The sequence below is a fragment of the Mirounga angustirostris genome, unplaced genomic scaffold (genome assembly GCF_029215605.1).
Source record: "Mirounga angustirostris isolate CCGP_5_RB_7025 unplaced genomic scaffold, mMirAng1.0.hap1 SCAF_9, whole genome shotgun sequence".
Taxonomy (NCBI): domain Eukaryota; kingdom Metazoa; phylum Chordata; class Mammalia; order Carnivora; family Phocidae; genus Mirounga; species Mirounga angustirostris.
This window is the reverse complement of record NW_026991717.1, coordinates 73,109,341-73,136,786: the sequence shown is the minus strand read 5'-3', so window position 1 is coordinate 73,136,786 and position 27,446 is coordinate 73,109,341. Positions and strand designations below refer to the sequence as shown.

Sequence of the window (27,446 nt, the reverse complement as noted above, 5' to 3'; positions counted from 1 at the left end):
TAGATTAGGAAAACAAATACTTGGGGCACCTGGGTGGCTCAGGCGGTTAAGCACCCGACTCATGGTTTTGGCTCAGGTTATAATCTCATGGGTCATGAGATCAGGCTCCACACTCAGTGGGGCCTCTGTGTGAGGATTCTCTCCCTCTGTCCCTTCCCCCACTCGCATGCGTGCGCATTCTCTAAAATAAATAAATATATCTTTAAAAAAAATTTAAAAGAACAAAAACTTTAAAGGGCAGTACATCTATATCTATCACTGGGCAGATATTTTTCCTGTACCTGCTACAGCACAGGCTCTTGCCCAGAAGAGGTGTCTAGAAATGCCTTTAAAAATAAATTCAGAGTTCCAGAAAGAGTAGGGAATCCTAGTTCAGCTTCAGGGTCATTCCCAGGACCTAATTTATTTCTGGCAGATGTTTGCTATCTTTACACTTTTTCAATATTTTTGCTTATGGCCTGCCTGCCCGTGGCTGACCCACTTAACTTCTCATTTCTATTTAGTACCCGAAGAAGAATACAGGTTTCATGTCAGTGGTGGTGGTCTTTGCCCATTCCACCATTCGAGAGCTTAGAATATAAAACCAATGCAATAACAATAAAAGGACATCTTTATTTTATCTATATACTTTAGTAAGCTGAAAGTCTGGGTCTCTGACAGAAAGGAAAGTCAACATAGTTAACTAGGAATAGAGGAAACAATAGGCAAACAGAAGTATGATAAATTAGGACACGGAACAGAGTTGTTGCTTATTAACACTGGCAATGGAAGAATATATCCAATGCTAAAAGAATGAAATATAGAAATAAACCATACTTAATATTACCTCTCACCCCCAGTGATGCCAAGAATTGTTTTTACAACCTTTAAGTTGCAGGAAATGAGAGAGCTACATGAGTGTGGGAGAGATCTAAACATCCTCCTGAAGTACTAGCCTTATATAACACCTGACCATTTTCCTAGGAGGTAATACAGAGTGTATATGGTAAAGGTCAAGAGAAGTAAGGGTACACAGTGAAACCAGGAAACAAGGCAGGGAAACATTTTCCAAGGCCATCACACTTAATGGGTATTGTATGCTACAGGTCTTCCTTAAGCAATATGTATAGATCAGACCTTGAAGACGATCTATCTGGAAATAGTCCATGCTTCTCTTGACCTGGCTAATCCCATCTGTCTCTGTTCGTAGAGAGTCTGCAGCAGAGGGCAGGAAGGCAGATATGGGCATTTATAACAAAAAGGGTAATTAAGGCCCTCTCAAACCATTACATGAAGTTTATCAAAAGATAGCACATCACCAGTGCTGCTGCCCCAGTTTTCTCCACTGTGTGATAACCAACTTTTCCAAACTAAGATTTGATACACCTAGTGTGACAAAGGCTTTGTTGCTAATTATGAAACTCTCTAGAACATTTTAGTGGCTTATGGTAATAAGGCCAGAATATTTAAACAAAACTATTTTGGAAGACCTGGGGAGGAGACTGGAGACCTGGAGACTATGCCGATAGACGATTACCAGCGAGGCAGGATTCTTATGCCTCTGGGGAGGTTGTACTTGTTTAATAACTTTTTTTAAAACTTTATTATTGAAATTTTCAAAAAATACGAAAGTAGAGTAGTATAATGAGCTGATGAGTATCCATCACCCAACTTTAACAAATAACTCCTAGCCAATTTTTTTTCATTTCTACTCTCTCTGTCCTATGTCCACTAGATTATACTAAAGCAAAACCCGGACAATCATTTAACTTCCTATCTTTAAACATTTTAGTATGTTATCTCTAAAAAAAGACTATTTTTAAAAACGTAATCATAATAACCATTATGCCTACAAAAGAAAACTATTAACAATTCCTTAATAGCAAATATCCAAGAGGTATTCAGTTTTCAACTTTCTTATAAATGTTTTTGTTTTCGTTTTTTTACAGTTTGTTTCAATCAGGATCCAATTAGGGGCCATATATTTGTAGATGGTTTATATGTCTCAATTCTTTTTTCATCTGTAGGTTAATCCCTCCATTTGTGAGGATCTCAGGGATGTTATTTCCCCAGTGGTGCCTCTTAGGGCTTAGATCCTAATTTTTTGCCAATGAAAATAAAGGGCATTTGGAATATGAGAGCAAAATATTTACCTACCTTAGGATGTCCTTGGGGTCACCAGGAGCTTGGCATTGAAAAAGGGCCTAAATATTCTCAAAACCTGGGCCATAAAAGTTAACTTAAAAGGCAAGACTGGACTTTTCATGTAGAGCTTCTTACAAACCTCTCTTCTCGTTCCAATGCCCTTTTCCTCTTGTTGCCTACGTTATATCAATCCCATAAATTTATAAAGCATTATTCTAACCATCTCTAGAGACATGCATGTGGTTTTTCCCTGTTCAAGCAGTACCTCTGCCCAAAAGATATATTCCATTGAAATACTTTTTTGTGGAACTTTTGGGAATGTTAGTTGTGTCTACACACTTAGTTCACACTGGCCAGGACCTCTCAGTTTAAATCCATTCACTACCATGTGACCTAATTTTTAAACCCCAAACTAGGAAGCTAATCTGATAGTAGGATAGAATCTTTGAAATTGAGACCATCCTGGAAGATTGTGAACGTATGATTACCACATTTGAAACCCTTGTCATTCTCCACTGGTTATATTCCACCACCTTAACAGGTGACCAAAAAGGCATTCTGTGCAGGCCTAACCATGTGAGTTTTTCACATGCAGGCAAATTAGATTAGCCAGGGCTCACCTGCTGGACTGGTAGCTGGAAACCAGAAAGACTCTCTAGTGGGGTTCTGCTTTCCCTCTGACCTGGAGGATAGAATTGGAATGGTGAAAGTTAACTCCCTTGGGCAGTTCTTTGGCAGTGTTACTTATGGGTCAGGGTAAATAAGTAGGTCTTAATCTGTAGAACACTACTCAGAAGGAAAAAGACTTGGCTAAGCAATTTAGGAGGTAGGTTATAAAGTTCATTCTTTTCCTAACTTCGTTTCACCTTGAAAATCTTCATTTTAGTATATATGCCAATGGTTGAAGCTCCATTCCTTCAGGAATGTTATTTAACATACCTGAATTGTTGGGGGTGAGAACTCTTGTGTGGCCTGAATCCCCACCATTTAGGGATGGTCTGAAAGAAAAAATCCCCTGTCCAGAAGAGGCAGGTGAAGGCCTACGGAGGGGAAATAGAAGCATCAGCAGAGAAAAGGAAGGTAAAGGTAAAAAGCATATAGAAGGGGAGAGCCTATATATTTGGACAAGACAGGAAATAAATACCCTGCTTGCGACTGAAAGTAATCTGGACATATATAAGACACAGTACTATTAAATGCTCTCTTGTTTACAAGGTAGATTTATAAACTTCAGTGGTATAAGCCAGTAGAAAAGTAACCCCAGGGTGCTGGCAGAGTGTCAGTGTGAACAGATCCCCAGTGAAAGGAAGCATAATTACTTACCTGTAAGATAGGCTGTGAGTAGAAGCTGGTGAAGGGGTTTCTGGAAAACATAAAAATGAGCCTGTGAGATAACCCATGAACTGGAGAAGAGATTCATTCAGGTATACTTGGGACCTGGGCAAAGAAACTGGGGACCAAAGATTTTCAGTATATATGTTAGGCTTAAGGGCTAATAGCAAGTGAAAAAGCTCACAAATCACCTAGCAGTGTCTCCTAAAGTTGCTTTCCTCTCTCTCTCTCTCCTTTTTTTTAAAGGTTTTATTTATTTTGAGAGAGAGCGCACAAACAGGGGGAGGGGCAGATGGAGAGGGAGAAGCAGACTCCCTGCTGAGCAGGGAGCCCCATGTGGGGGCTCAATCCCAGGACCCCAGGATCATGACCTGAGCTGAAGGCAGACGCTTAGTGGACTGAGCCACCCAGGCCCCGCATCTCTTTCATTAATTTGTGCACCAGGATTCATTACTGCTTGGATGTGCTCTAATATATCTGTGCTTTCGTTTCCCCTCTAAGATGGGGATTACCAGAAAGAATGGCTAAAGACAAAGGGTCATTAAATTGGTTAGGAGTGACAGCAAAAATGATGGCATAAGGACCTCCAAAAGTTCTTTCCATAAAAGGAATGAGAAAACTGGCAAAAATTGTCAGAATCAACTTTTTCAGAACTCTGTAAATTAACAAAGGGCTTGCAGCAATCTAGGGAATGTTTATTCCAGAAAAATAGCCAAATGAGGTTAAAAACAATGAACTTTGTGGCATTTTAACTTGCCCTATTCCCATTTCTCCTCCAGCTCCGTGGTAGCCTTGAAAACCAACATTCTGGCAGTCATCGCGGGGATGAAATGGGGTTGGAACTCTTTCAAAGCCTCATTCCCAGAAAATAATCATTTGACCCATCCAGTGGCAACTGGAAGACTCCACTTGCAAGGCTGCCTTTATTTGACCTGACCTGGAGCGCAAACTCATCAGGAATTGATGCTTAGAGTTTACCACCTGTGAAAAGCCTTCTCCCCAGGAGTGTTTGCTGTAAACAATTACAAGCGTTTGTTTGGGCTGCCTGAGAATGTGCATATCAATTGGGGCAAATAATAGGCTAATGGGAAAGCTTAGATGAAGAGATGGGGAATGAGTTTTTGGTGGGGACTCTGAAAACAACACATTCTTAGGATCTAGACCATATGCATATACAGGACTGTATGCATGCTCAGAGAAGACCTGAAAAGGCCCCAGTCTCTTACCGTGAGGTCATACAAGCAGGTTGAAGGCTAAGGCACAGTTGTCAATTGCCTGGCTAAGTGCTGAAAGTGAACCCCAACACACACACACAGAATCCCTCAGCAAAGACTGAGAGACTTACAGGTTCAAAGTGTTTAAGGGATCTCTGTCCAATCATTAGCTGACCACTAAACTAACTGAATAGAGACTTTGGTGGCTCCACATGACAATACAGATTTTATTTTTATACAGAATTATTTTTAAAAAGTCACTAAACAACAATAAACAGAAAGAACAAAAAAACCCTGGGGCGGGGGAAGAATCTGATTCCTAGAATTGCCATGTTATATTATTTTAAATGTCCAGTTTCCAAAAAAAATGAGGTATGCAAAGAAACAAGAAAGTATGACCCATATAAAGAAATAAAGCAATCAATAGAAGCTGTCCTTGAGGAAGCCCAGACATTGGACTAAGCCCAGCCTAGACTTTGTCTAGACAAAGACTTTAAATCAGGTATTTTATTTAAAAGATTTTATTTATTTGAGAGAGAGAGAGAGAGCGAGAGAGAGCTTGAATAGGGACGAGAGGCTCCCTGTGAACAGGGAGTCCCATGAGATGTTCAATCCCAGCACCCTGAGATCATGACCTGAGCTCAAGGCAGATGCTACCGACTGAGCTACCCAGGTGCCCTAAATCAGGTTTAAATATGCTCAAATATCTTTGGAAACCGTGTCTAAAGCACTAAAGGAAAGTATGAGTATGGTATCTCAACAAATAGAGAATACTAATGAAGAAAAAATATATTTAAAAGAACCAAATATAAATTTTGGAATTGAAAAGTGTAATAACAAAAATTAAAACTTCACTAGAGCAGCTCATCAGCACAAACAGAAGAAAAAAAGTCAGCAATTTAAAGTCCACTGAGATTATCCAATGTGAGGAAGAGAAAGAAAAAATAATGAAGAAAAATGAAAAGAGCCTCAGAGACCTTGGTGAACACCATCAAGTATATCAACATATGCATTATGGGATTTCTAGAAGAAGAAAAAAGAGGAACAAGGCAGAAAGACTATTTGAAGAAATAATGGCTGACAACTTCCCAAATTAGGTAAAAAAAAATGAATCTACACATCCAAGAAGCTCAACTTCTAAAGAAGTCTGTTAGATTTAGTTGGTATATAATGTTTTTCAAATCTTCTATTCCATTGCTTATCTTCTATCTAGTTGTTCTATTTGTTATTGAAAGTGGGGTATTAAGTCCAATAGTTTCCCTGTGATTCTCTTCAATTCTGTTAGTTTTGCTTCATGTCTTGTAGGACTTTGTTGTTAGATATATATATATATATTTAAGGATTTTATTTATTTGAGAAAGAGAAAGAGGAAAGAGAACGAATTGGGGAAGGGGCAGAGAGAGAAGGGGGCTCCCTGCTCTGTGGGGAGAGTACAAGCAGGGGCAGTGGCAGAGGCAGAGGGAGAAGCAGACTCCCCGCTGAGCAGGGAGCCCAATACAGGACTCCATCCCAGGACCCCGGGATCATGACCTGAGCCAAAGGCAAATGCTTAACTGACTGAGCCACCCAGGCGCCCCATGCCATACATTTTAAAGTATCTAAATTATACAAAGTATTTTGTCCTATCACAATGGAATGAAATTAAAAATAATAGGAGGAAATCTGGGAAAATTAAAAATATGTTGATATTAGGGCGCCTGGGTGGCTCAGTTGGTTAAGCGACTGCCTTCGGCTCAGGTCATGATCCTGGAGTCCCCGGATCGAGTCCCGCGGGCTCCTTGCTCAGCGGGGAGTCTGCTTCTCCCTCTGACCCTCCTCCCTCTCATGCTGTCTCTCATTCTCTCTCTCTCAAATAAATAAATAAAATCTTTAAAAAAAAAATGTTGATATTAAACAACACAGTGCCAAATAACCAATGGTTCAAAAAAAAAAATCACAAAAGAAATTAGAAAATACTTTGAGACGAATGAAAACAAAGCCAGAAAATACTAAACCTTATAGGACACAATGAAAGCAGTGCTTAGACTGAAATTTATAACTGAAAATGTCTACATTAAAAATGCAGATCTCCAATCAATAATCCAAACTTTTGTCTTAAGAAACTAAAAGAGAACTAAACCCAGGAAAGAAATAAAGCTTAGAGCAGAAAGAAATGAAATAGAGAATAGAAAAACACAGAAAATCAACAAAACCAAAAGTAGTTTCTTTGAAATGTTCAACTAGATTGGCTAGTCTTCAGCCAGGCTATCCAAGAAAAAAAGTAGAAAGCTTCAAATAACTAAAATCAGGAACGAAAGAGAGAATATTACTACTAACCTGACAAATTCTCTAGAACTTCTACATTTTTCAAAGGGTGAATATGAAAGAATCAGAGGGAAACTATTTGGTGATTTTCAAAAATGTTTATCCAGAAAGAAATGTGCAAATTTCACAATTGCGTCTTGTGAAAGAAAGGGAAATCCTCTCTGATTAAGTATTCTCTATGGACTGGCTAATGCCCTTGAAAATAGTAATAACAAAAATAGTTCTAAGAGGAAAGGGACAAGAAATTAAGTGGTTATTCTTCACTGGAATATTTTTAAGTTTAATACACAGTGAAGAAGCCTGATACCCTGCAGGCTAACATAATCAGTGTCTAGTTAACCTTCCTTTTAGACCTAACTTCTACTGCCATCTTGTGGCAATTAAAAAAATCCAAATCTATTTTACTCAAGTTACCCTCCATCTCTTGACCAGAGGTTTTCAATGACTTTCTATTGCTCAAAAAAAGTTCCTCCTATCAGTTTGAGAACAGGAATATCATTACTTGAAAAGTAGTAATATATCTCTGGATACATGGAATCAATGTCTGGAAAAAAACAAACGGCATTATATTATGCACAGAAAATGCATAATAGCATTATATTTGCAGAGAAAACCAGAAATCTGCTGGTATCTGGCACAAAATATGTTGGTTTCTGACCCTTTTTTTCCCTTCTCACCAATATAAGAGTCCCTGGGAGTGCTTCTTCCCTGCAGGCCTCTGGCTCCCTAATGGACAAATAATAAACATCAATTAATAAATATACCCCAATTCTCTGGCTTCCATATTGTTATTTCTCTACATCTACACATTGAAGCATATGTTGTTCTGCCAGAATAGGCATGCTAGTCCAAGAAGGATACACACTTAATTACTTCCAAAATGAATTATTACTGTTAATTCAGTCATTGAATAGTTTGCACTACTTTCATCCCATTCATTCTGTTAGCTTCTTTTTTAAATTTAATTTAATTTATTTATTTTTAAAGATTTTATTTATTTATTTGACAGAGACACACAGCGAGAGAGGGAACACAAGCAGGGGGAGTGGGAGAGGGAGAAGCAGGCTCCCCACTGAGCAGGGGGACCGGATGCAGGGCTCAATCCCAGGACCCTGGGATCATGACCTGAGCCGAAGGCAGACGCTTAATGACTGAGCCACCAGGCGCCCCAGATTCTCTTTTTTTTAAAGACATATTTATTTATTTTAGAGAGTGAGAGCGAGTGAGTTGGGAGAGGGGTAAAGGGAGGGAATCTTTCAAGCAGACTCCCTGCTGAGTGTGGAGCCCCACCCATCCCATGACCCATGAGATCATGAGGTCAAGAGATCATGACCTGAGCCAAAACCGGCCCAACTGACTGAGCCACTCTGACGCCCCTCTCTGTGTTAGCTTCTAACATTTTTTCTTTTTAGCACTGCCAAAAGAAAAGAGTCCAGGCATGGCATTGGATAATTTATACCAAAACCAATATAAGCTTAATATTCTTGCCTGACATCTTTGTTTTCATTTAGCATTAGAAATCAAGATAGCAGGAGGGGAAGAGTGAAGGGGGGGGAAATCAGAGGGGGAGACGAACCATGAAAGACTATGGACTCTGAGAAACAAACTGAGGGTTCTAGAGGGGAGGACAGTGGGGGGATGGGTTAGCCTGGTGATGGGTTATTAAAGGGCATGTTCTGCATGGAGCACTGGGTGTTATACGCAAATAATGATTCATGGAACACTACATCAAAAACTAATGATGTAATGTATGGTGATTAACATAACATAAAAAAAAATCTCAATCTGGGAAGAGAAGGTAAATATTACTTACGTGTCTATTACTTACTTGTCCCAAACTACTAAAGCCAGACATTCTGTAAGGGATAGATTCCACTGAGGGGGACCGACTGTATAAGGTGAGACAAAAAGAAAACAAACAAACCTGGTGTGAAACTTGACATAGACCTAAAGTCTCCTCAGTCCCTACCTCTGACGTATCTAGGTATTTCTTTTATCTTCCAACTTTTGCCAGCAGTTTTCATGTGGCTATGTAGGCTTCCTACTCACCTGACCACCAGGCTGCTATGCTGAGAACTGGGTCGTGGAGTGACTGGAAGAGAATCAAGTGAGGAATGAAGAGCTGCCATCCATGCCATGCCCTGCCTTGCCTAGCCAACCTGTTACAAATGGGCATCTGGTTGTATGTTCTTCTCATATCATACACAAGATTAGGAAAATCTCATTGTAGTCTCTGAGAGGAAACTACCGTCTATATGGGAGAAGGAGATTTATTCATCTCACATAGATATCTGGGCAAACAAATGTTCTCTACCTGACTGTGAGGGAGAAGTAATGCCCACTGGTCGAGGTGTGGCCAACCTGCAAGGGAAAAAAAGATGAAGCTCTAAGCAGAAGTTAAGTGTCCCCTGAGAGGATCAATCAGATCATTGTTTATAGAAATAACAGCTTACTATCTGAGCACAAATTGCTTACTATCATGTATTACAGGTATCATCTCAAAATAAGGAGGCAGAGTTTCCATATGAGACTCCTTGGCTCTCTAACTCTAAGTGAAATCTTCTCTACTGCCTGTAATAGGAGAAATTTTGAAGTCCTCCTTTCTTCCTTCCCTCAGTGCCTTACCAAGTACTCTCAATTTTACATGCATCTATCCATCTGTTCATCCACTCATAAATCCATCATTCCTTCACTCCTGCCATCCTCTCATCCATCTCTCTAACAAGCATTTATTTAGTGTTTATACATCCTTGATTCTGAGATTACAAAGATAACTAGAATAGAGTTCCTATCTTTGAAAGGTTCACAGGCTAGTGGGAGAGACAAAAATAAATAAAAGCAATGTTTAAGTGTTATGATGGGTAGAGCAGAAGTACCGAAGCATGAAAGAACACTAGACTGTAACTTCTGAGAGTGCAGGAGCCATGTCTCTTAACCCACCAATACAGGGCTGAGGTAAAAAAAATTTAATAGTTGGTAGGTTACAGACTAACTGGTGATGTACACCCAGCACCTGGCATGGTACCTGATAAAAAATAGCACTTAATATTTGTTGAATAAATGAATAATAGAACATCAAATTCTGCTTAATGAAGTCTTGACAGAAGAAGTGATATGTGAGTTGAATTTTGAAGGATGAGTAGGATTTCATAAGAGTGAGCATTACATTCAAGATTTCACTTCAGCCCTTTTCAGTGAGTAACTGGAGAAGTGAAAGATAAATTCACCAACCATTTCCTCCACCTTAGAGCCCACACAGGTGGTGCAGCCAAGAGTCTAAAAAGAACAGCAATTTTCAAACAGGGCTAGTATGGGGCCTGATAAAACTTACCTGCTTCCTTGGTACCAATTTGGAGATCCCTGTAGGTGAAAAAAATGGGAGTGAAGGAAGCTGCAGCTAGGATTAGGGTTCTAATCAATGAATGTTACTCGCCAGATAACTAAGCTGCAATGTCCTCTAGCTGTGGTTGCTAAGATTCCCAGTAGGAGAAAAAAATAGCAATGTTTCCCTAGGAAATTATTAGCTTTGACGGAATGAAATTTTAGTTCCTTTTCATAAAAACACATTGGGAATCCCAAAGACTGATTTATGTAGGAAAATATGGAGAGTCTATGGGGGAGAGAAAGGAAAATGACAGGATAAAATGTGCTAGAATAGTTACAGCAATAGGATCAATAGGAAAATCATATAAATACAAAGAACATTCTTAGGAAGAAAGAAATGTCTAGGAAATAGAGTTGGATTGGAGGAAGAGGAAGGGTCCTAAGGTGCCTTGGGATTCTTGAAGAGAAATTTTAAGTTACAACAGATGTCTCTTCAATAAGAGAGTTTCCCAAATGGTATGTCGTGACTTATTGATGTTCGAGAATGGGTTATCAGTGTGCTACCTACTGATCCTTTCAGTCCTCCTAGCTCTTCTGTGGCCTTGACCATTTATTACAGTGCACTTGTTGTATAAATATTATCAGTTATTTATGCCACGATGTGGAAAAAGTTAGGAAACATTTTCTATACAGCATCTAGTCAGCTAGATAGATGGGAAAAGTAGGAGAGAAAATAATAGTAAGGAAAACCTGTTTCATTTACCTTTAGAATGGCAAGACATTTCTTCAGTTCTCCATTTTCCTTCTTTAAGACTGACAGCTCTCTAGGCAAAAGATGGAAATAATCATCTCCAATAGATCAGTGGGATACAAACCCCAATATTTATTGTTGTTGACATCTAGTTAATGCTTATAGAGAGATGCTTGTCCCTATACAAGGTATCTCTGTCAGAGATCTAGGGATTCAGTAGACAGAGGCAGAGTTTGATGGCCGGGAGAATCAGGTGGACAAAATAAGCAGTCACTGGGTATGATTTCAGATGAGTTTACATAGAGTTCCATTTCCTCTCCACACACACCCTGGCCTGCTGCTGCTGTCTGAAAACGTCCATTAAGGATTCCATCTTTTGGCTTAAGATTTCCAAAACATGCTCTCCTAGAGGTAACATTTTTTTAATTTATTTTTTAAAGATCTTATTTATTTATTTGACAGAGCAAGGGAGCACAATCAGGAAGAGCCGCAGAGGGAGAGGGAGAAGCAGGCTCTCCACTGAGCAGGGAGCCCGATGTGGGACTTGATCCCAGAACCCTGGGATCATGACCTGAGCCGAAGGCAGATGCTTAACCATCCGAGCCACTGAGGCACCCCTAGAGGTAACATTTTAAATGCTATCTCTCGTCTTTATCACTGAAAAGCTATGCCTGATTTCTCCAAAGAAGCAGTTTTTGACAGGGAAGTACAAGAGGAAAGCTATAAAGTGAGGAGGGCCCCTACAGGGAAGAAAGAGAAAAACAAAATGGGGATTGAGGGGACCAAAAATTCTGTACCTGATTTACCCAAGACAAACATAAACACATGCAACAATGTTCAGGCTTTGCAACCGTAAGGAAATAAGGGCTACAGCTCCTCTGAAAGAAAAAAAAGCTCTCTGGTGATTTAATTTGTCACTTACATTTCCTGGTTGGTCATCGTCTGCTGTGCCTCCTGCAGGGCTGCTTCTAACTTTGTAATTCTATGCTTATAAAAGGCGAGGAGGAGATCTGTTTGTTTCTTCTGGAAACTCCACACCTACCAGGGAAAAATAGATCTTTGACATATACCCCCATAACTCCTTTCCTCTTACTTCTGGCAACAAAGGGAAATCCATCAATTCATCCTTTAATACTGATCATTTTCTTCCAGAGCATCTGGCCTAATCCATGATTCCCCAAAACTGGAGGATTCGGCACTAAGGAAAGCCAAAGTTTCTCATTTCCAGGACAAGGACTTTTTAATATCTTAATGAGAATATTCTGGCACAGTAGAATGATCCTTTAAAAACATAATCTTTCATCTTGAGCAAGAAGAGTGATAGCAAAAAAATTTTTCAAGCTTATAACTGGTTTTGACCTAACCTGTCTACTATTAGTCTGGACTCAACTTCCACATTCCTAGCTATTACAAAACACTGGTAACCAATTTACTTTCCCCAAGGTATTCACACAGGGGCACTTGCAGGCTGTTTATGCTGCTACAGTAAAGGGCAAAGAAGCATAGAAGATTACCTATTCCTGAATTTTATTTCTGGGCATGGGCAAATAATTTTATCTTTTGCTTTGTTTTACCATTTGATATACTGATGTGCCTTTCAGGGGATTACTGAATCAGAGCAAAAGTTAATATTTAGAAAGTGTTTTAGCTTTGTCAGGCTCTACTTTTGAATACACAGCAGTATTTATGTCTCATCTGCTTCCTCCCTACTCAGACTAGAAACCTTTTGTCTAAGGTCCTTTCCTAGATCTTGGTACTTTTGTCATAAACTTTTTGTTCGCCCTTAATTTCCAAATTGCTTTTGCCACCTTACTATGGAATTGTTCTTTTTTTTTTTTTTTTTAAAGATTTTATTTATTTGAGAGAGAGAGAATGAGAGACAGAGAGCACGAGAGGGAAGAGGGCAGAGGGAGAAGCAGACCCCCTGCTGAGCAGGGAGCCCGATGTGGGACTCGATGCCGGGACTCCAGGATCATGACCTGAGCCGAAGGCAGTCGCTTAACCAACTGAGCCACCCAGGCGCCCCTGGAATTGTTCTTAAAAGTTTATATAGGCTCTAGACTCTTTCCTTTCCAATCAAAAGCAAACTCAACTAATTCTAGTTACATAAGATTTCATTATAGTCTTCTTTAGTTTTTTTTAAAAAGTGGTTGTTTTCATAAAAATAAAATATGATCATTTAAAAAAATCTCAACAGTGCAGCTGCAGAAAAAGCCACTCAGAATCCCAGGAGTTACTTAAGGTGGCAAGGGGTTGTGGAGCAGTAGATGTTACAGATAGATGTAATGTTTAGCCAAGAGACAATATCCCAAACATCTTAACCCATTCTTGGGAGCAGTTTGCAGTGAAATACGCCTGATCCTAACTTAATTTACTTCAAAGGAATTGGTAAACTCATTATCTACCTTTGACTCTCACAAACTATTGGTTTGTCTTATCTTTTTTTTGTCTTATCTATCTTTTATGAAACTGACTCCCTCATTTCATAGTATCTAAAGGTCTTAGTATTTTAAATTATATCTCAAGGTAATCATACAATTGAGTAAAGGAAGTTTCTCTTTATAGAAGTATTCCACCTAAAAAATGAGCTAGGAATGACAGAATTAAATATTAGCATTTTGTAGCTCCTATTGAATTAATGGATCCATTTAAAGTTCATCATTGGCTACCATCACACAAAACAAGAGATGGAAGACTATTATGTACCTCTTGGTGGAGCACAACACTGCTATAAAATAGGCTTGCCTCCCACCCACCCCCAACCTCCCACCCACCCCCTGATTAAGGAAATACAAAGCACAGACAAGCATTATTAAATGACTCCACAAGGGTACAATGAACAAAATCCACACTGGGGACAACTCTATAGGACAAAAGACCATTTTCTTCAATAACAATAAAAAAAGAGGGACACCTGGGTGGCTCAGTGGATGAAGTGTCTGACTCTCGATTTCAGCTCAGGTCATGATCTCAAGGTCTTCAGATGGAGCCCTATGTCTGGCTCTGTGCTCAGCTGGGAGTCTGCTTGAGATTCTCCCTCTCCCTCTGCCCCTCCCCTGATGCACACACATTCTTTTTCTCTCTCTAAAATACATAAATAAATCTTGGGGCGCCTGAGTGGCTCAGGTTAAGTGACTGCCTTCGGCTCAGGTCATGATCCCAGGGTCCTGGGATGGAGCCCCGCGTTGGGCTCTCTGCTCAGCAGGGAGCCTGCTACGCCCTCTCCCTTTGGCTCTGCCTACTTGTGCTTGCACGCGCTCTCTCTCTCTGTCAGATAAAAATATTTTTTTAAAAAAAGAGTTAACTATTTGGTCTTCAGAGTGTGGAAGTCAGGCATTCCAGGCACAGAGGTATGAAACTATATGGTGCATAAAAGAACTGCAAAGAACTAAATCTACCTGGGCGCCTGGGTGGCTCAGTCGGTTAAGCAACTGCCTTCAGCTCAGGTCATGATCCCAGGGTCCTGGGATCGAGTCCCACATCGGGCTCCCTACTCTGCGGGAAGCCTGCTTCTCCCTCTCCCACTCCCCCTGCTTGTGTTCCCTCTTTCGCTGTGTCTCTCTCTGTCAAATAAATAAAATCTTTAAAAAATAAAAAAATAAAAGAACTAAATCTACCTTATAGATTAGGTAATAAATAGCCTACATAAGAACTTATGTTGGTATATAAGATGTGAGGTGGTCATTGTGGATGTGATTGGAGAGGTCAGGAGAAACCAGACCATTAAGAGAACTAGGTGTCACTCTAAAAATCTGAAATCATAGGTGATGAAAAGCCACCAAAGGGTCTTGAAAAGGCACTCACATGTTCAGATTTATAATTGAAGTAGATTATTGTGGGGCTCAAAGAGAACAGATTTGAGCAGAAAAGACCCCTAAAAATGCTTCCTTATCAAAAGCCATTAGAGGACTGTTAATAAGATATCAGAGGTACCCACTCTGAATAGGAAAACCATAGCAGCCCACCAGGTGGGAAGTTAAGTTGTTTTCTGTTTTTTTTTTTAAGATTATTTATTTATTTATTTGACAGAGAGAGACACAGTGAGAGAGGGAACACAAGCAGGGGGAGTGGGAGAGGGAGAAGCAGGTTTCCTGCTGAGCAGGGAGCCCAATGCGGGGCTCTATCCCAGGACCCTGGGATCATGACCTGAGCCAAAGGCAGATGCTTACTGACTGAGCCACCCAGGCACCCTGGGAAGTTAAGTTTTGAGTTGCATAATTTGTGATCAAAGCAATATTACTTCTCACACTACAAACTCCTGCTCAGTAGTGATTTAAAAAAACCTCAAGTATACTGATTCAGAAGTCCTAAATATTGACAGATTACCTCCTACTTCTCAGGTAAAATAATTTTAGACTAAATAAACCTTTCTTGTTCAAAGGCATCATTGATTATCTCAGTTGTTCAACTTTTTAATTCAAGTAAGGGATGAAGAACTGGTCTGGTCTATTGATGAGATCAGGCCTTGACCTGATTTTCTCAAATGGCGTATGTGGTAATTACTTACGTATATGGTAGCAAAACATATGACCTCAAAGTCAGCAAACTACTGACCATGGTCAGCTGCCTGTTTTTGTAAATAAAGTTTACTGGAACACCATGACCATTTGTGTACATACTGTCTAGTACTGCTTCTGTACTACAATAGGAGAGTTGAGTAGTTGCAACAGAGACTGTATGGCCTCAAAGCCTGAAATATTTACTGGCCTTTTAAGAAAAAGTTTATCAGGTTGCCTGGGTGGCTCAGTTGGTTGAGCGTTCAACTCTTGCTTTTGGCTCAGGTCAAGATCTCATGGGTCATGATCTCATGGGTTGTGAGATGGAGTCCCATGGGCTCTGCGCTCAGCAGGGAGTCTGCCTGACGATTCTCTCCCTCTGCCCCTCCCCCCACTGAAGCACATGCTCTCTCTGTAAAATAAATAAATAAATCTTCAGGGCAAAAAAAGAAGGGGCACCTGGGTGGCTCAGTCGTTAAATGTCTGCCTTCAGCTCAGGTCATAATCCCAGGGTCCTGGGATCGGGCCCCGCGTGGGACTCCCTGCTCGGTGGGGAGCCTGCTTCTCTCTCTCCCACTCCCCCTGCTGTGTTCCCTCTCTCTCTGGCAAATAAATAAATAAATAAAATCTTTTAAAAAGTTAATTTAAAAAATTAAAAAAAAAAGTTTATTGGGGCGCCTGGGTGGCTCAGTTGGTTAAGCGACTGCCTTCGGCTCGGGTCATGATCCTGGAGTCCCTGGATGGAGTCCCGCATCGGGCTCCCTGCTCGGCAGGGAGTCTGCTTCTCCCTCTGACCCTCCCCCCTCTCATGTGCTCTCTCTCATTCTCTCTCTCTCAAATAATAAATAAAATCTTAAAAAAAAAAAAGTTTATTAACCCCAACACTAAATTTATGAGTCTTTATATATCTATTTCTGTCTTTTTCTCTGAATTTTTCTTTTTTTGTGAATTTATATCTTTCCCTCTTTTTCTTTCAATCTCTCCTATTTCCCACTCTATTCAATGTCCTATTTTGTCTGTTCTTCCTATTTATATTTATTTAATGGACATTGGGGTTAATTGTTCTTAATTTTAAGATGGATGGGCCCAAAGAATAGGAGAAAATGTATGCAAATCGGAGCACCTGGGTGGCTCAGTTGGTTAAGCGTCTGCCTTGGGCTCAGGTCATGATCCCAGGGTCCTGGGATTGAGCCCTGCATCCGGGTTCCCCGCTGAGCGGGAAGCCTGCTTCTCCCTCTCCCACTCCCCCTGCTTGTGTTCCCTCTCTCTCTGTCTCTCTCTCTGTCAAATAAATAAAAAAAATCTTTAAAAAAAAAAAAAGAATTGGTCATTTAACTGACTATGCCACCCAGGCACCCCCTGATCATACCTATATTTAGAATGATCTCCTATCTTGGGCACCTGGATGGCTCAGTCGTTAAGCGACTGCCTTTGGCTCAGGTCATGATCCCGGAGACCCAGGATTGAGACCAGCATCAGGATTCCCACTCAGTCAGGAGTCGGCTTCTCCTTCTGACCCTCCCCCCTCTTATGCTCATTCTCTCTCTCACACACAAATAAATAAATAAAATCTTAAAAAAAAAAAAAAAAAGAATGATTTCCTGGCTTCAATATGGAGAACTGATATGAAAAGAAAAGACTGGAGGTCAAAAGATCTGTTAGGAAGCTACTACAATAATCCAGGATAGAAACAATGATGAATTGAACTAGAAGGCTGGAGATAAAGTAGAAAGATTCAAGGTTTTTTTTAAGATTTTATTTATTTATTTTGGGGGAGAGGAAGTGCACGTGCACACAAGAGTGGGGGGAGGGGCAGAAAGACAGGGAGAGAGAGAGAATGTCAAGCAGACTCCGCACTGAGCATGGAGCTCGACATGGGACTAGATCTCGCAACCCTGAGATCATGACCTGAGCCAAAATCAAGAGTTGGATGCACAACCAACTGAGCCACCAAGGCACCCTGAAAGATTCAAGTATTTTAGACAGACAGAAATAATATGATTTAACAATGGATTGGAAATGCAAAGAGAAGGGCGCCTGGGTGGCTCAGTGGTTGAGTGTCTGCCTTCAGCTCAGGTCATGGTCCCAGGGTCCTGGGATCGAGCCCCACATTCGGCTCCCTGCTCGGGGGGAAGCCTGCTTCTCCCTCTTCCACTCCCCTGCTTGTGTTTCCTCTCTCGCTGTGTCTCTCTCTGTCAAATAAATAAAAAAATCTTAAAAAAAAAAAAAAGGAAATGCAAAGAGAAGAAGGAATCAAGAATGACTTACGATTTTTGGTTTGGTCATTCTGTGGATGGCAGTTATTTACCATGATAGAAATAGAAAGAGTAGCCTATTCTGTGTGTACGTGAAGGGTGGGCCAGGTGGAGGGGTGTTAAGAATACTGAGTTAAGTTTGGGACATATGGAATTAGTGAAGATATCAAGTCAGCAAATGGATATATGCCTGAAGTTGGTGGGGGCAGGGAGCACTCATTCATTCAGCAAAGATTTATTGAGTGCTTCCTAGGTAGCTAAACTGTGATCTTTGCATGGGATACAATGATGAACAAAACAAAGCCAGTCTCTGCCTCTATGGAGCTTACAGTCTATGGAACATATAATAAACACCTCAAAAATTACAAATTATCCAAGTGTTATTAAGGAAACAAAAGGTTTCTAGGACAGGGGCACCTGGATGGCTCTTGATTTCGGCTCAGGTCACGATCTCAGGTCCTGGGATGGAGCCCTGATTCAGGCTCACTGGTCTGCTTCTTTCCTTCTCCCTCATCCTCTGCCCCTCCCTCCGCTCTCACGCTCTCTCTCCCTCTCTCCCTAAAACAAATAAATAAATCTTAAAAAAAAAAAAGGTCTCTAGGACAAAGAATAAAGAGGAGGTACCCATTTTAAATACAGCAGTCAGAGAAGGCTCCATTTAAGCTGAGATCTTTACTGGACATAATAGAATTGGAAGTGATCCCTATGTCGATGATAACTGAAGCATGGGAGTGAATGAGATTATCCATGGAGAGTGTAAGTGTCTAGTATAGAACCTGAGAAATATAACTATTCAAGAGAGGGACAGAGAAAGATAAATACAAAAGAGAGAAAGAAGTTGGTTACAATAGCCAAAGAAAGAATATTTTAAGGGGGAGAGAGTGGGCCTAGACTGCTGCTAAGAAATCAAGTACAGGGCGCCTGGGTGGCTCAGTTGGTTAAGCGACTGCCTTCGGCTTAGGTCATGATCCTGGAGTCCCAGGATCGAGTCCCGCATCGGGCTCCCTGCTCAGCGGGGAGTCTGCTTCTCCCTCTCCCACTCCCCGTTTGTGTTCCCTCTCTCGCTGTGTCTTTCTCTGTCAAATAAATAAATAAAATCTTAAAAAAAAAAAAAGAAATCAAGTACAGTAACAAAAACAAAAAAGTATCCATTGGGTTTGATAACAAGGAAGCTGTTAATATCCTTAGCAAGAGCAATTTCAGTGAGATAGTCTAAATGAAGCCAGACTGCAGAGGGTTGAGAAGAGATTTGGGAGGTGAAGAAGTGGACAGAATGTAGACACATACCTACCAATGCAATCCAATGTGTTTCTCTTTCTCAAGACTCTCCACAATATGCTTTTGTGAGTGTCATCAATAATCCTCAGGTTGCCAAATCCAGTCCTCCCTCCTTTGCCCTAATTTTCATATCTCAACAGCATTTGACCCAGCCGGTCATTTCTTCCTTCTTGAAACATTTCCCTTTCTTAGTTTCTGTGATACCATACTCTCCTTGCTTCCACTCACTCACTGCTACTCTTTGCTGACTTCTCTTCCTCCTCTACCTGATCACTAAATGTTGAAGGGGCTCCTTCCCTGGGTGATCTCATCCAGTCCCAAGGCTTTAAAAACAATTTATATCCTAATGAGTTCCATATTTGTATCTCTATCCTTGACCTGTGTCCTGAGCTTCAGAATAGTAACTTTATCCACCTTTGTGATTTCTCCTCCTGGAGCCCTAACAAGCATCTGTAACCTAATATATCCAAAATGGTATTTTCCCTCAAAAGGTCTTTTCAGCCTTGGTAAAGAGTATAATCATCCCATAAATTTGTCTTTTTTGCTCAAGACAAAAACCCAAATGTCTTCCTCAAATCCTTTCTCTTTCTCATCTTCCACATTCAAATCAACAACGGTTCTACCAGTTCTTCCTAGAAAACATCTCAGATTTGATTACCCCTCTCCATTTCTATTGCTACCATTTTAGCTCAAGAAGTCTTACTTAGATTTCTCCCATAGCCCCTTACGTGGTCTCCCTGCTTCTACTCTTAACTTCTCTACGGTTCATTCTCCACTCAGCAGCCAGATTCCCTTTTAAAATTATATATCAGATAATGCCATTTCTGTGCTTAAAACCCTTCAATGGTGTCCACTGTCACTTAGAAGAAAATCTAAATTCCTTACCATGGCCTACAAGTCCCTATATATAGGTTCAAGCCTCTCTCTCTGACCTCACCTTGAACCATTTCCACCTCCCTCCCAGCCTTAATGTGCATTCATTCATTTAACAAACATTTCTTATTCACTTAATTTGTGCCAGGTACCTCATTAGCCATTGGGCAATACAAAGTTGATACCTGCCTTTCAAAAGTTTCAGTTAAGTGAGAGAAACAGACATAAGAACAAATAAATTAAAACACTTTTGCAGAGGTAAGAAAGAGCAAGGGTTATAGGATTACAAAGGACAGTGCAAAAATCTGCCTACAGGAATCAGGGAAGGCTTTACTGAATAAGGAACAATTACTGGATGCATTTGAAAGATGACTAGTTATGGATAAGGGTGCAGTCTATGACCTAGGATTAGAAGAAAGCTTACAGGTCTATAGGAGGCTCTCTAATCCCCAAAGATACTTAGATAGTTTTATCTAGAGGTGAGTAAAGATTTCAAAACAGGAAGTTTTAACTATTGGCCATGGAGTAGTACAGCAGAAAAATGCCCTTGGCAGGTCATTACAGAGATCTGGGATGATTAAAACACCAGTGGATATTTAGATCAATATGCCATTCAATCATTTAGTAATTTTTGAGTGTCTATTACATATTAAGAACTATCCAAAGAGCTGGGTATATAACAACAAACAAAACCTACCAAATCTCTGAATTTATGGAGCCTACATTCCAGTGCAGGATTCAGACAATAAATAAGTATATAATGTTAGAGATAAGAGCTATGAGGAAAAATAAAGCAGGGTAAGAATTAGACAGTGCTGGGGCTACCATTTGATATATGAGAGTCAGTAAAGGTCTGACTGAGAAAGAAAAATCTGAGCCGAGGCCTGAATGAGGCAATCTAGATATTATTTGGATCAGTTTTTCAACTTCACAGACTAGGAAAACACATTTTCAGACATTGCTGACTTCACCAAATTGGCCCTTCACTAAAGTGATGATTAACTGACACTTTCCATTTATTTTATCTTGATTATTTGACCATGTGTAATTGGTCTCTTGATTAGGCAGGTTAGAATTCAGACTACATATAATTTCTCTACTGATCATTAGCTAATCCTGAGTTTAGTTATTAACCAAAAGTCTGCTCTTTCTCTTGCTCATGTGACCTTGTTTACATTTCTCCTTGAGTCTCAGCTAGATTTTATCTCCCTGTAATGTTAAATAATATCTCAAATATGATGGCTCACCCAAGCAACTAAAAGCAGAATGCAGTGAAAGCTTTAATTCCCCTTCCTCTATTTCCAGAGTCAGGATTGAAGGGTGAGACACCAACAAAAAATTAAATCTACTATCTTCAGCCAGAACATGACAAAGGATCATCTTCACATTAAGGAAAGGACTACTCTTCTAAGAATGAGAAGTAAGAGTACAGAAGAAAAAACAGTGATAAAATTTCTCAAGAAACACGCCAAGATAGAAATCCCATTAAGCTATAAAATAATCTCAGTGGAGAACTGGAGAGTGGAAGGAGAAAACCAAAGTTTTTACAATTTGGGAACTCTCAAATGGTTATTCTGTCTTCTCTCCACTTCCTACCACAATCCTATTGCTCTTGACCAAGTCAACAGTATGCAAATATATGATGCATCAGGAAAGAAAAATATTTTCTAAAATTCAGGCAATCAATTCTAAACATGAAAAGAATTAAATATATATGCATTACTAAAAAAGGTTACTGAAAAATGAGAATGGGGGACAAGAAATTCCATCTTGAACATAGGTCTTTAAGCAAAATTTGAGAGCTAGCCCACTAAATCCACGGACTACAGGGTCAGGCCTATATATCCAAAGCAATTTTTAGAAGATTCATTAGACTACACAGAAAGATGATAAAGCTCCTAGGACCTTCTTTATTCTTTTTTTGGGGTAGGGGGGAGGACCTGAGGGAAAGGGACAGAGAGAATGTTAAACAGGCTCCATGCCCAGTGTGGAGCCAGATGTGAGGCTTGATCTTACAATCCTGAGATCATGAGCTGAGCCATTATCGAGAGTCGGACACAACCAACTGAGCCACCCAGGTATCCCTAGAGCCTTCTTTATTCTTAAAAATTACTTAACAGAACCAAGAAGTATAAGGCAAGATATCAGCTACATAGTGGTTTTTACAGTCTATCACAGGTTTGGGGTCAGTAAAAAAGTTAACTGTTGAGATTTGTATCATTAGGGAAGAAAGCAAGTGAACAGTCAATTCTCTCCATTGTGTACAAATACAAAAATACTGTGTACAAATAAATCAAAGCGAATCTTTGATTTAAAAAAAATAAGATGCAATTAGAATTTGCCTGGTGAATCTGATTTTCTTCATTTTTGTTTCTCATACCTGAGAGATGTGACTAAAATACTGCAAAGCTGTCTCCACAGGGCTTTTGAAGTATATCTTCTCCTGAGGTTTCAGCTATGAAGAGATTAAGACAAACACTGAGCATATCCACAATGGAATGAAGTAAGATACTGACAAATATGGCAAAGGCTGTATCACTCTTTCTAAAGCATCTGGTGTTATTCCACTATGATAAGTATGAGGAAGCTCACCACTGTCCTAGGAGATGTCGATTTTATGTTCTAATCCTCCTTACCTCATGCTTCTATAGCAGCCTCCACAAATAATTCTATCTGTTGTTTAACCACTCCCCCCTTTTTTACAATTGCTATCTGTGAGTTTTGTTTCTTTTCTTTCTTTTTTTTAAATTTCAGTGCTTAGTCACTCATTAACTGTACTCCTTGTATACTTCCTACAGACCAGGAATGGGATAAGATGGTTTGTGGCAGGGGGAGAAAAACTTACATTATTAGAAAGAGCCAGATGTTTGCAAGCAGTTCCACAAACAGCACATTTTTCTAGGGGGAAAGGGAAAAAAAGTTTGGTTCTTATGGGCAAGAGATAAGATCTTCCTAAAGTACATGGTAACAGTCAAGTAGGCTAGCAAGAAACAGGTTCTTACTGAATTTAGGATATTTTTGTACTATAAAAGGACATCAGCTTGAGCTCTGTTCTCAAAATCAGTATTTCCAAACTTGTATTTTGATGACAAGTACGGCTTTCACACTGTAGATCTACCCATCTCCTCTTTTTTAAAAAAAGATTTATTATCTATTTTGAGAGAGAGAGAGTGTGCACACGTTGGGGGAGGGGCAGAGGGGGGGAGAGAGAGAGAGAGAGACAGACTCTTCAGCAGACTGCCCACTGACCTGGGAGCCCAACATGGGGCTTGATCCCAAGACCCTGAGACCATAACCCAAGCCAACACTTAACTGACTGAGCCACCCAGGCGTCCCTACCCATCCCCTCCTTATGAATTCCCAGTTTTCTTCTGCAGATGGGGGGGCAGCAAAAGTACTAGAGTAAACTTATGAGAGTGCTAGGAAGAACACAAGAGTACCAATGGTTTCAACTGTAGGTTGCTCTTTTTTTTCCCCATCAACCTGACAGTAGGCACACTGTAGATACTATAAGAAACTCCCCAATTATTCCTGCCCTGTTCTCACTTTGTTAATATTCCTGGAACTTGCTTGGAAGGTCTCCTGCTCTCATTCTCTAATTAACCCAATCTGAAAGATGTAAAAATTAAAATTCCTAATCTTTCTCTAAATTTTAGTAGTGGTGCTGGTTATTGATTAAGATAAATGCCACATCAAGAGAAAACATCACATGACATAGGCTTCACCGAGACAAACCTCTCCAAGGTGAGCTGCTGTTACCATAGTAAACAGTTTTGTTACTTTAGCAGGTAAGTTAAAAGGGTCACGAGATCCATATAAAGAAAAAAAGCTTCTCCAGAGGCTAGTAACCTCCCTCTTTTTTCCTTGAGGACTAAAGGTTTTTCCCAGTCTTCCCTCCATATTATTGCCAGATTGAGCTAACAAGTACAAAATGCAAAACAAAGAAACTTCCCCAGCTCTCTATCACCTGCAGGATAAAGTTCAGGCTCTTCAGTCTTGTATATAGAACTTTCCATCATCTGGCCATTGCCTACCTCTCTAGCCTCATCTCTTAACCATTTCTTACTTTATTCTCTACACTTTACCAATCCTAATGATGTGTAGCCCCCTGCATTATGGGTTTATAAGGGTTTATAATGTGGTATGCCTTTATACATACTGTTCTCTTAAACTAGAATGATCTTCCCTGCCTTATCCACTTGGCAACTCCAGTTTATTATTCAAAACTCTACTGAAGCAACAGCTCTTCTATGAAATCTTTCCCTGATCAAAGCACCCTATCCTAAGTCCCTCTTCTGGGCTATTTCTATACCTTGTATGCATTGTAGCATGAAAAAAAAACCCTTAAATTCAAGTCTCATTTCTAAGACTTAATAGCTGCACGAAGTTGGTCACATCACTTATCCTATCTGAACTATTCCTCATTTGTAAATGGGTCTACTAATAACTACTTCCTGGGACTGTGGTAAGGATACATAAAATTCATCCATGTGGAAAATACTTTTTATTTTTTTTTAAAGATTTATTTCTTTATTTTAGAGAGAGAGAACACGAGCGGGGACAGGGGCAGAGGGAGAAGGAGAGGGAGACAAGCAGATTTGCCGCTGAGCAGGGAGCGCAATTTGGGGCTCAATCCCAGGACCCTGAGATCATGACCTAAGCCGAAATCAAGAGTTGAACGCTCAACCGACTGAGCTATCCAGGCGCCCCTGGAAAATGCTTTTTATTTTATTTTTTTAATATTTTATTTATTTATTTGAGAGAGAGGGAGAGAGAGAGAGAACACCAGTGGGGTGAGGGGCAGAGGGAGAAGCAGACTTCCCGCAAAGCAGGGAGCCCGACATGGGGCTTGATCCTGGGACTCCGGGATTATGATCTGAGCTGAAGGCAGATGCCTAACTGACTGAGCCACCCAGGCTCCCTGGAAAATACTTTTTAAATTGTAAATGTATCACTACCACCACCACCACCATTATCATCTTCATCATCATCATCATTTCTAATCAAATTGATTTCACAGGCTAGACCACTTCCCATCAGAAATGACTCTTGTTATCAACCAAACTTTCCCCAATTCCTATTCATTACACTTATTTTTTTCTCTATTCTCTAATTAGTCCGATAACCTTGTGGCTTTCCCTGTCACAGGTCTCAAAACACTGACAAGTACTTTTGGTGTTCAAATATTAGATATTCCATTTGCTAAATTATTCTTTATTAATGGGTGCCTCAAATTTCCATAATCAACGGCTTCCTACTGTATCCATACTAACTTTGGCCCAATATGTGATTTTTATCCCAAGTCACACAGAGAAATGGCTAATCATTATTTCTAGATTTAAAACATTTTTGCCTGAATCTGAAAACAGTTAAGGCACTCACCCAGAGTCACACACTTTTTACAGAAAATATGGCCACAGCTGGTGACAAAGAAATCGTTCCCCTCTTTTCGGAAACACTGGTTGCAGTGAAACCAATCCATTCTGGAACAGACAAAGAGAAAGAGAGAAAATAACCTGGAGCATAATATAATTATAGCTGTTCCAAAATCTATGTAACAATGTTTGCTTAGCTTCTGTTATCTTTTGGGGATATAGGCACTATTATTGTGGGTATTCCAGTTGGTTGTACGGAAGTACATACATCTCTGAAGTGAAAAAAAGCAGACCACAAACTATGTTATACCATTTTTAAAGAAGAAAAAATACATATATATTTAGAAAAGTAATGGGACAATGAGATTCTTTTTTTGAATGGTGAGATGATGTGTGTGTGTGTGTGACCTTTACATTTTTTTTGTTTTCCAAGTTTTCTGGATTAATTCATGTATTAATTTGTAATCAGAAAAAAAAATCTTAAAAAAAAAACAAATCCATCCATTTCTTTCCTAAGAGTTCCCTGTGATACAGTGAGGTGGAGCAAGGAGGAATAGTGGACCAAATAATAGATCTCATATTAGCCACTCGGGACATATTTTATCTAAGGGAAACATGGTTTGTGAATGATAATGTTGCCTCAGCTTGTTCGCTTTCCCTTCTACTCTACAGACACTCAGAATCATAGATCTGGAAAGGGTTTCAAAAATCATTTAACATTTTGTCCAATCCCATCATTTTTCAAAAGATATACCAGATGCTCACTGAAATTCAATGACTTGTCCGAAGTTCCATCTTTAGTTAATGTCAGCGCTAGGATTAGAACTCGTCTTCTTACTCCCTGTGTCAGGCTCTTGCTACCACATCAAGTAAGCCTTTGTGTTAGAGATGGCAACCATACATCCTGTATTTTCTGCCAATACTAATCCCATCCATATAATTGGTGAGATACATAATTATGTAAATGTGACTTTGTAAGATTTTTAAATGAAGAAATTGACATATTAAAAAAACCCACGTTTTAACACATTAAAAAAACGTAAGTGAGCTGAAACATATTGAGCTGTAATTAGTTCATACATATAATGAATTCACGTTTCGTTCCATGAATATGTTATTTAAGAATATAATATCTATTAGTTTGATTTCCTTCAGAATTACATTAGGAAAATAACCCAAACAGAAGGTAATATTTTCTTCTCCACCTAAGTCTTTTTTTTAAAAACAGCTTTTAAGTAGCTTATGGAGAGCTTCACTAAAAGAATGATGGCTAGTTTGCACCACACTTTAACATTTTTGTCACAAAAAAGATTCACAATAAAAACTTGCTGAATAATCAGTTCAATGCAAAGGCATTATACACGGCCATGAGCTTTAGATTTCGATTTATTGCTCACAATACACTAACTTCTACCGGGGGGTGAGTCTGAAGAACTCCTGAAAAGGCCCCACCATATATACCCTGCTTTGTATAAGGGCAGCGACAACAGTGTTAATCAAATGAGTTGTCCACAGGAAACCCCTTATAAGAAGGGCAGTTAAGGGCTTGTGAGGGCAAGACTTGCGGGACTTCCAGAGGTGATGGCGATTTAGCAGTCTCACGACCAGTAGTTCTTTTCTAGCTACATTCCCTACCCGCTTGGCCGCCACGATCTCAGAGGCCCTGGGATCTCACCGAAATCATCCAGTTCTCCTCACGAAGAGCTGGAAATGGCGGGAAAATACACAGCAAGGCGAGCACCAGCCAGAGGTAAGAGGCTGGAAGTGGCCGCGACGGCTCGTGAGAGGCGTGGGCGCGGCTCGAGCTGGGGGCTGAGTGGGCGGGGCCTGGGGCGTGCGTGAGGCGTGGGCGGAGCCCACGGCCGCGTACTGAGCGGGAAAGCTGGGCTCGCGGGAGCTGGCGAGAGGCAAGGGTGCCCCTTCTTGGTAGTTGAGGAAAAATTACCCCGTTTAAGAATGGGAACAAATGAGGCATATGGCCTAATGCCGCACAAGTTACTGCGGAAACAAGGTAAGAGTAAACCTAATAATGTTCCTATAGATAATAACACACTAGAAAAATGTGGTCACAGAGCGGATGAAAATTTCAACCAAACATTTTTTAGTGAAGTAAAATAATG

At 40.1% G+C, this 27,446-nt stretch overlaps 1 protein-coding gene across 1 annotated transcript; it reads right to left on the bottom strand.

Annotated features, from left to right (window-relative positions):
* Positions 1-592: 592 nt before the first annotated feature.
* Positions 593-27,134, bottom strand: RNF212B (ring finger protein 212B). Its single transcript, XM_045900553.3, has 15 exons — positions 27,002-27,134; positions 25,334-25,434; positions 22,797-22,849; positions 22,332-22,406; positions 11,972-12,087; positions 11,062-11,122; positions 10,306-10,334; positions 9,289-9,335; positions 9,024-9,066; positions 8,803-8,863; positions 7,652-7,700; positions 3,448-3,487; positions 3,064-3,164; positions 2,745-2,806; positions 593-1,194 (listed from the first exon to the last, which is right to left on the bottom strand). The coding sequence occupies exons 2-15, from the start codon at positions 25,431-25,433 to the stop codon at positions 1,129-1,131; spliced, it is 903 nt and encodes a 300-aa protein (XP_045756509.1). The 5' UTR covers position 25,434; positions 27,002-27,134; the 3' UTR covers positions 593-1,128.
* Positions 27,135-27,446: the final 312 nt, after the last annotated feature.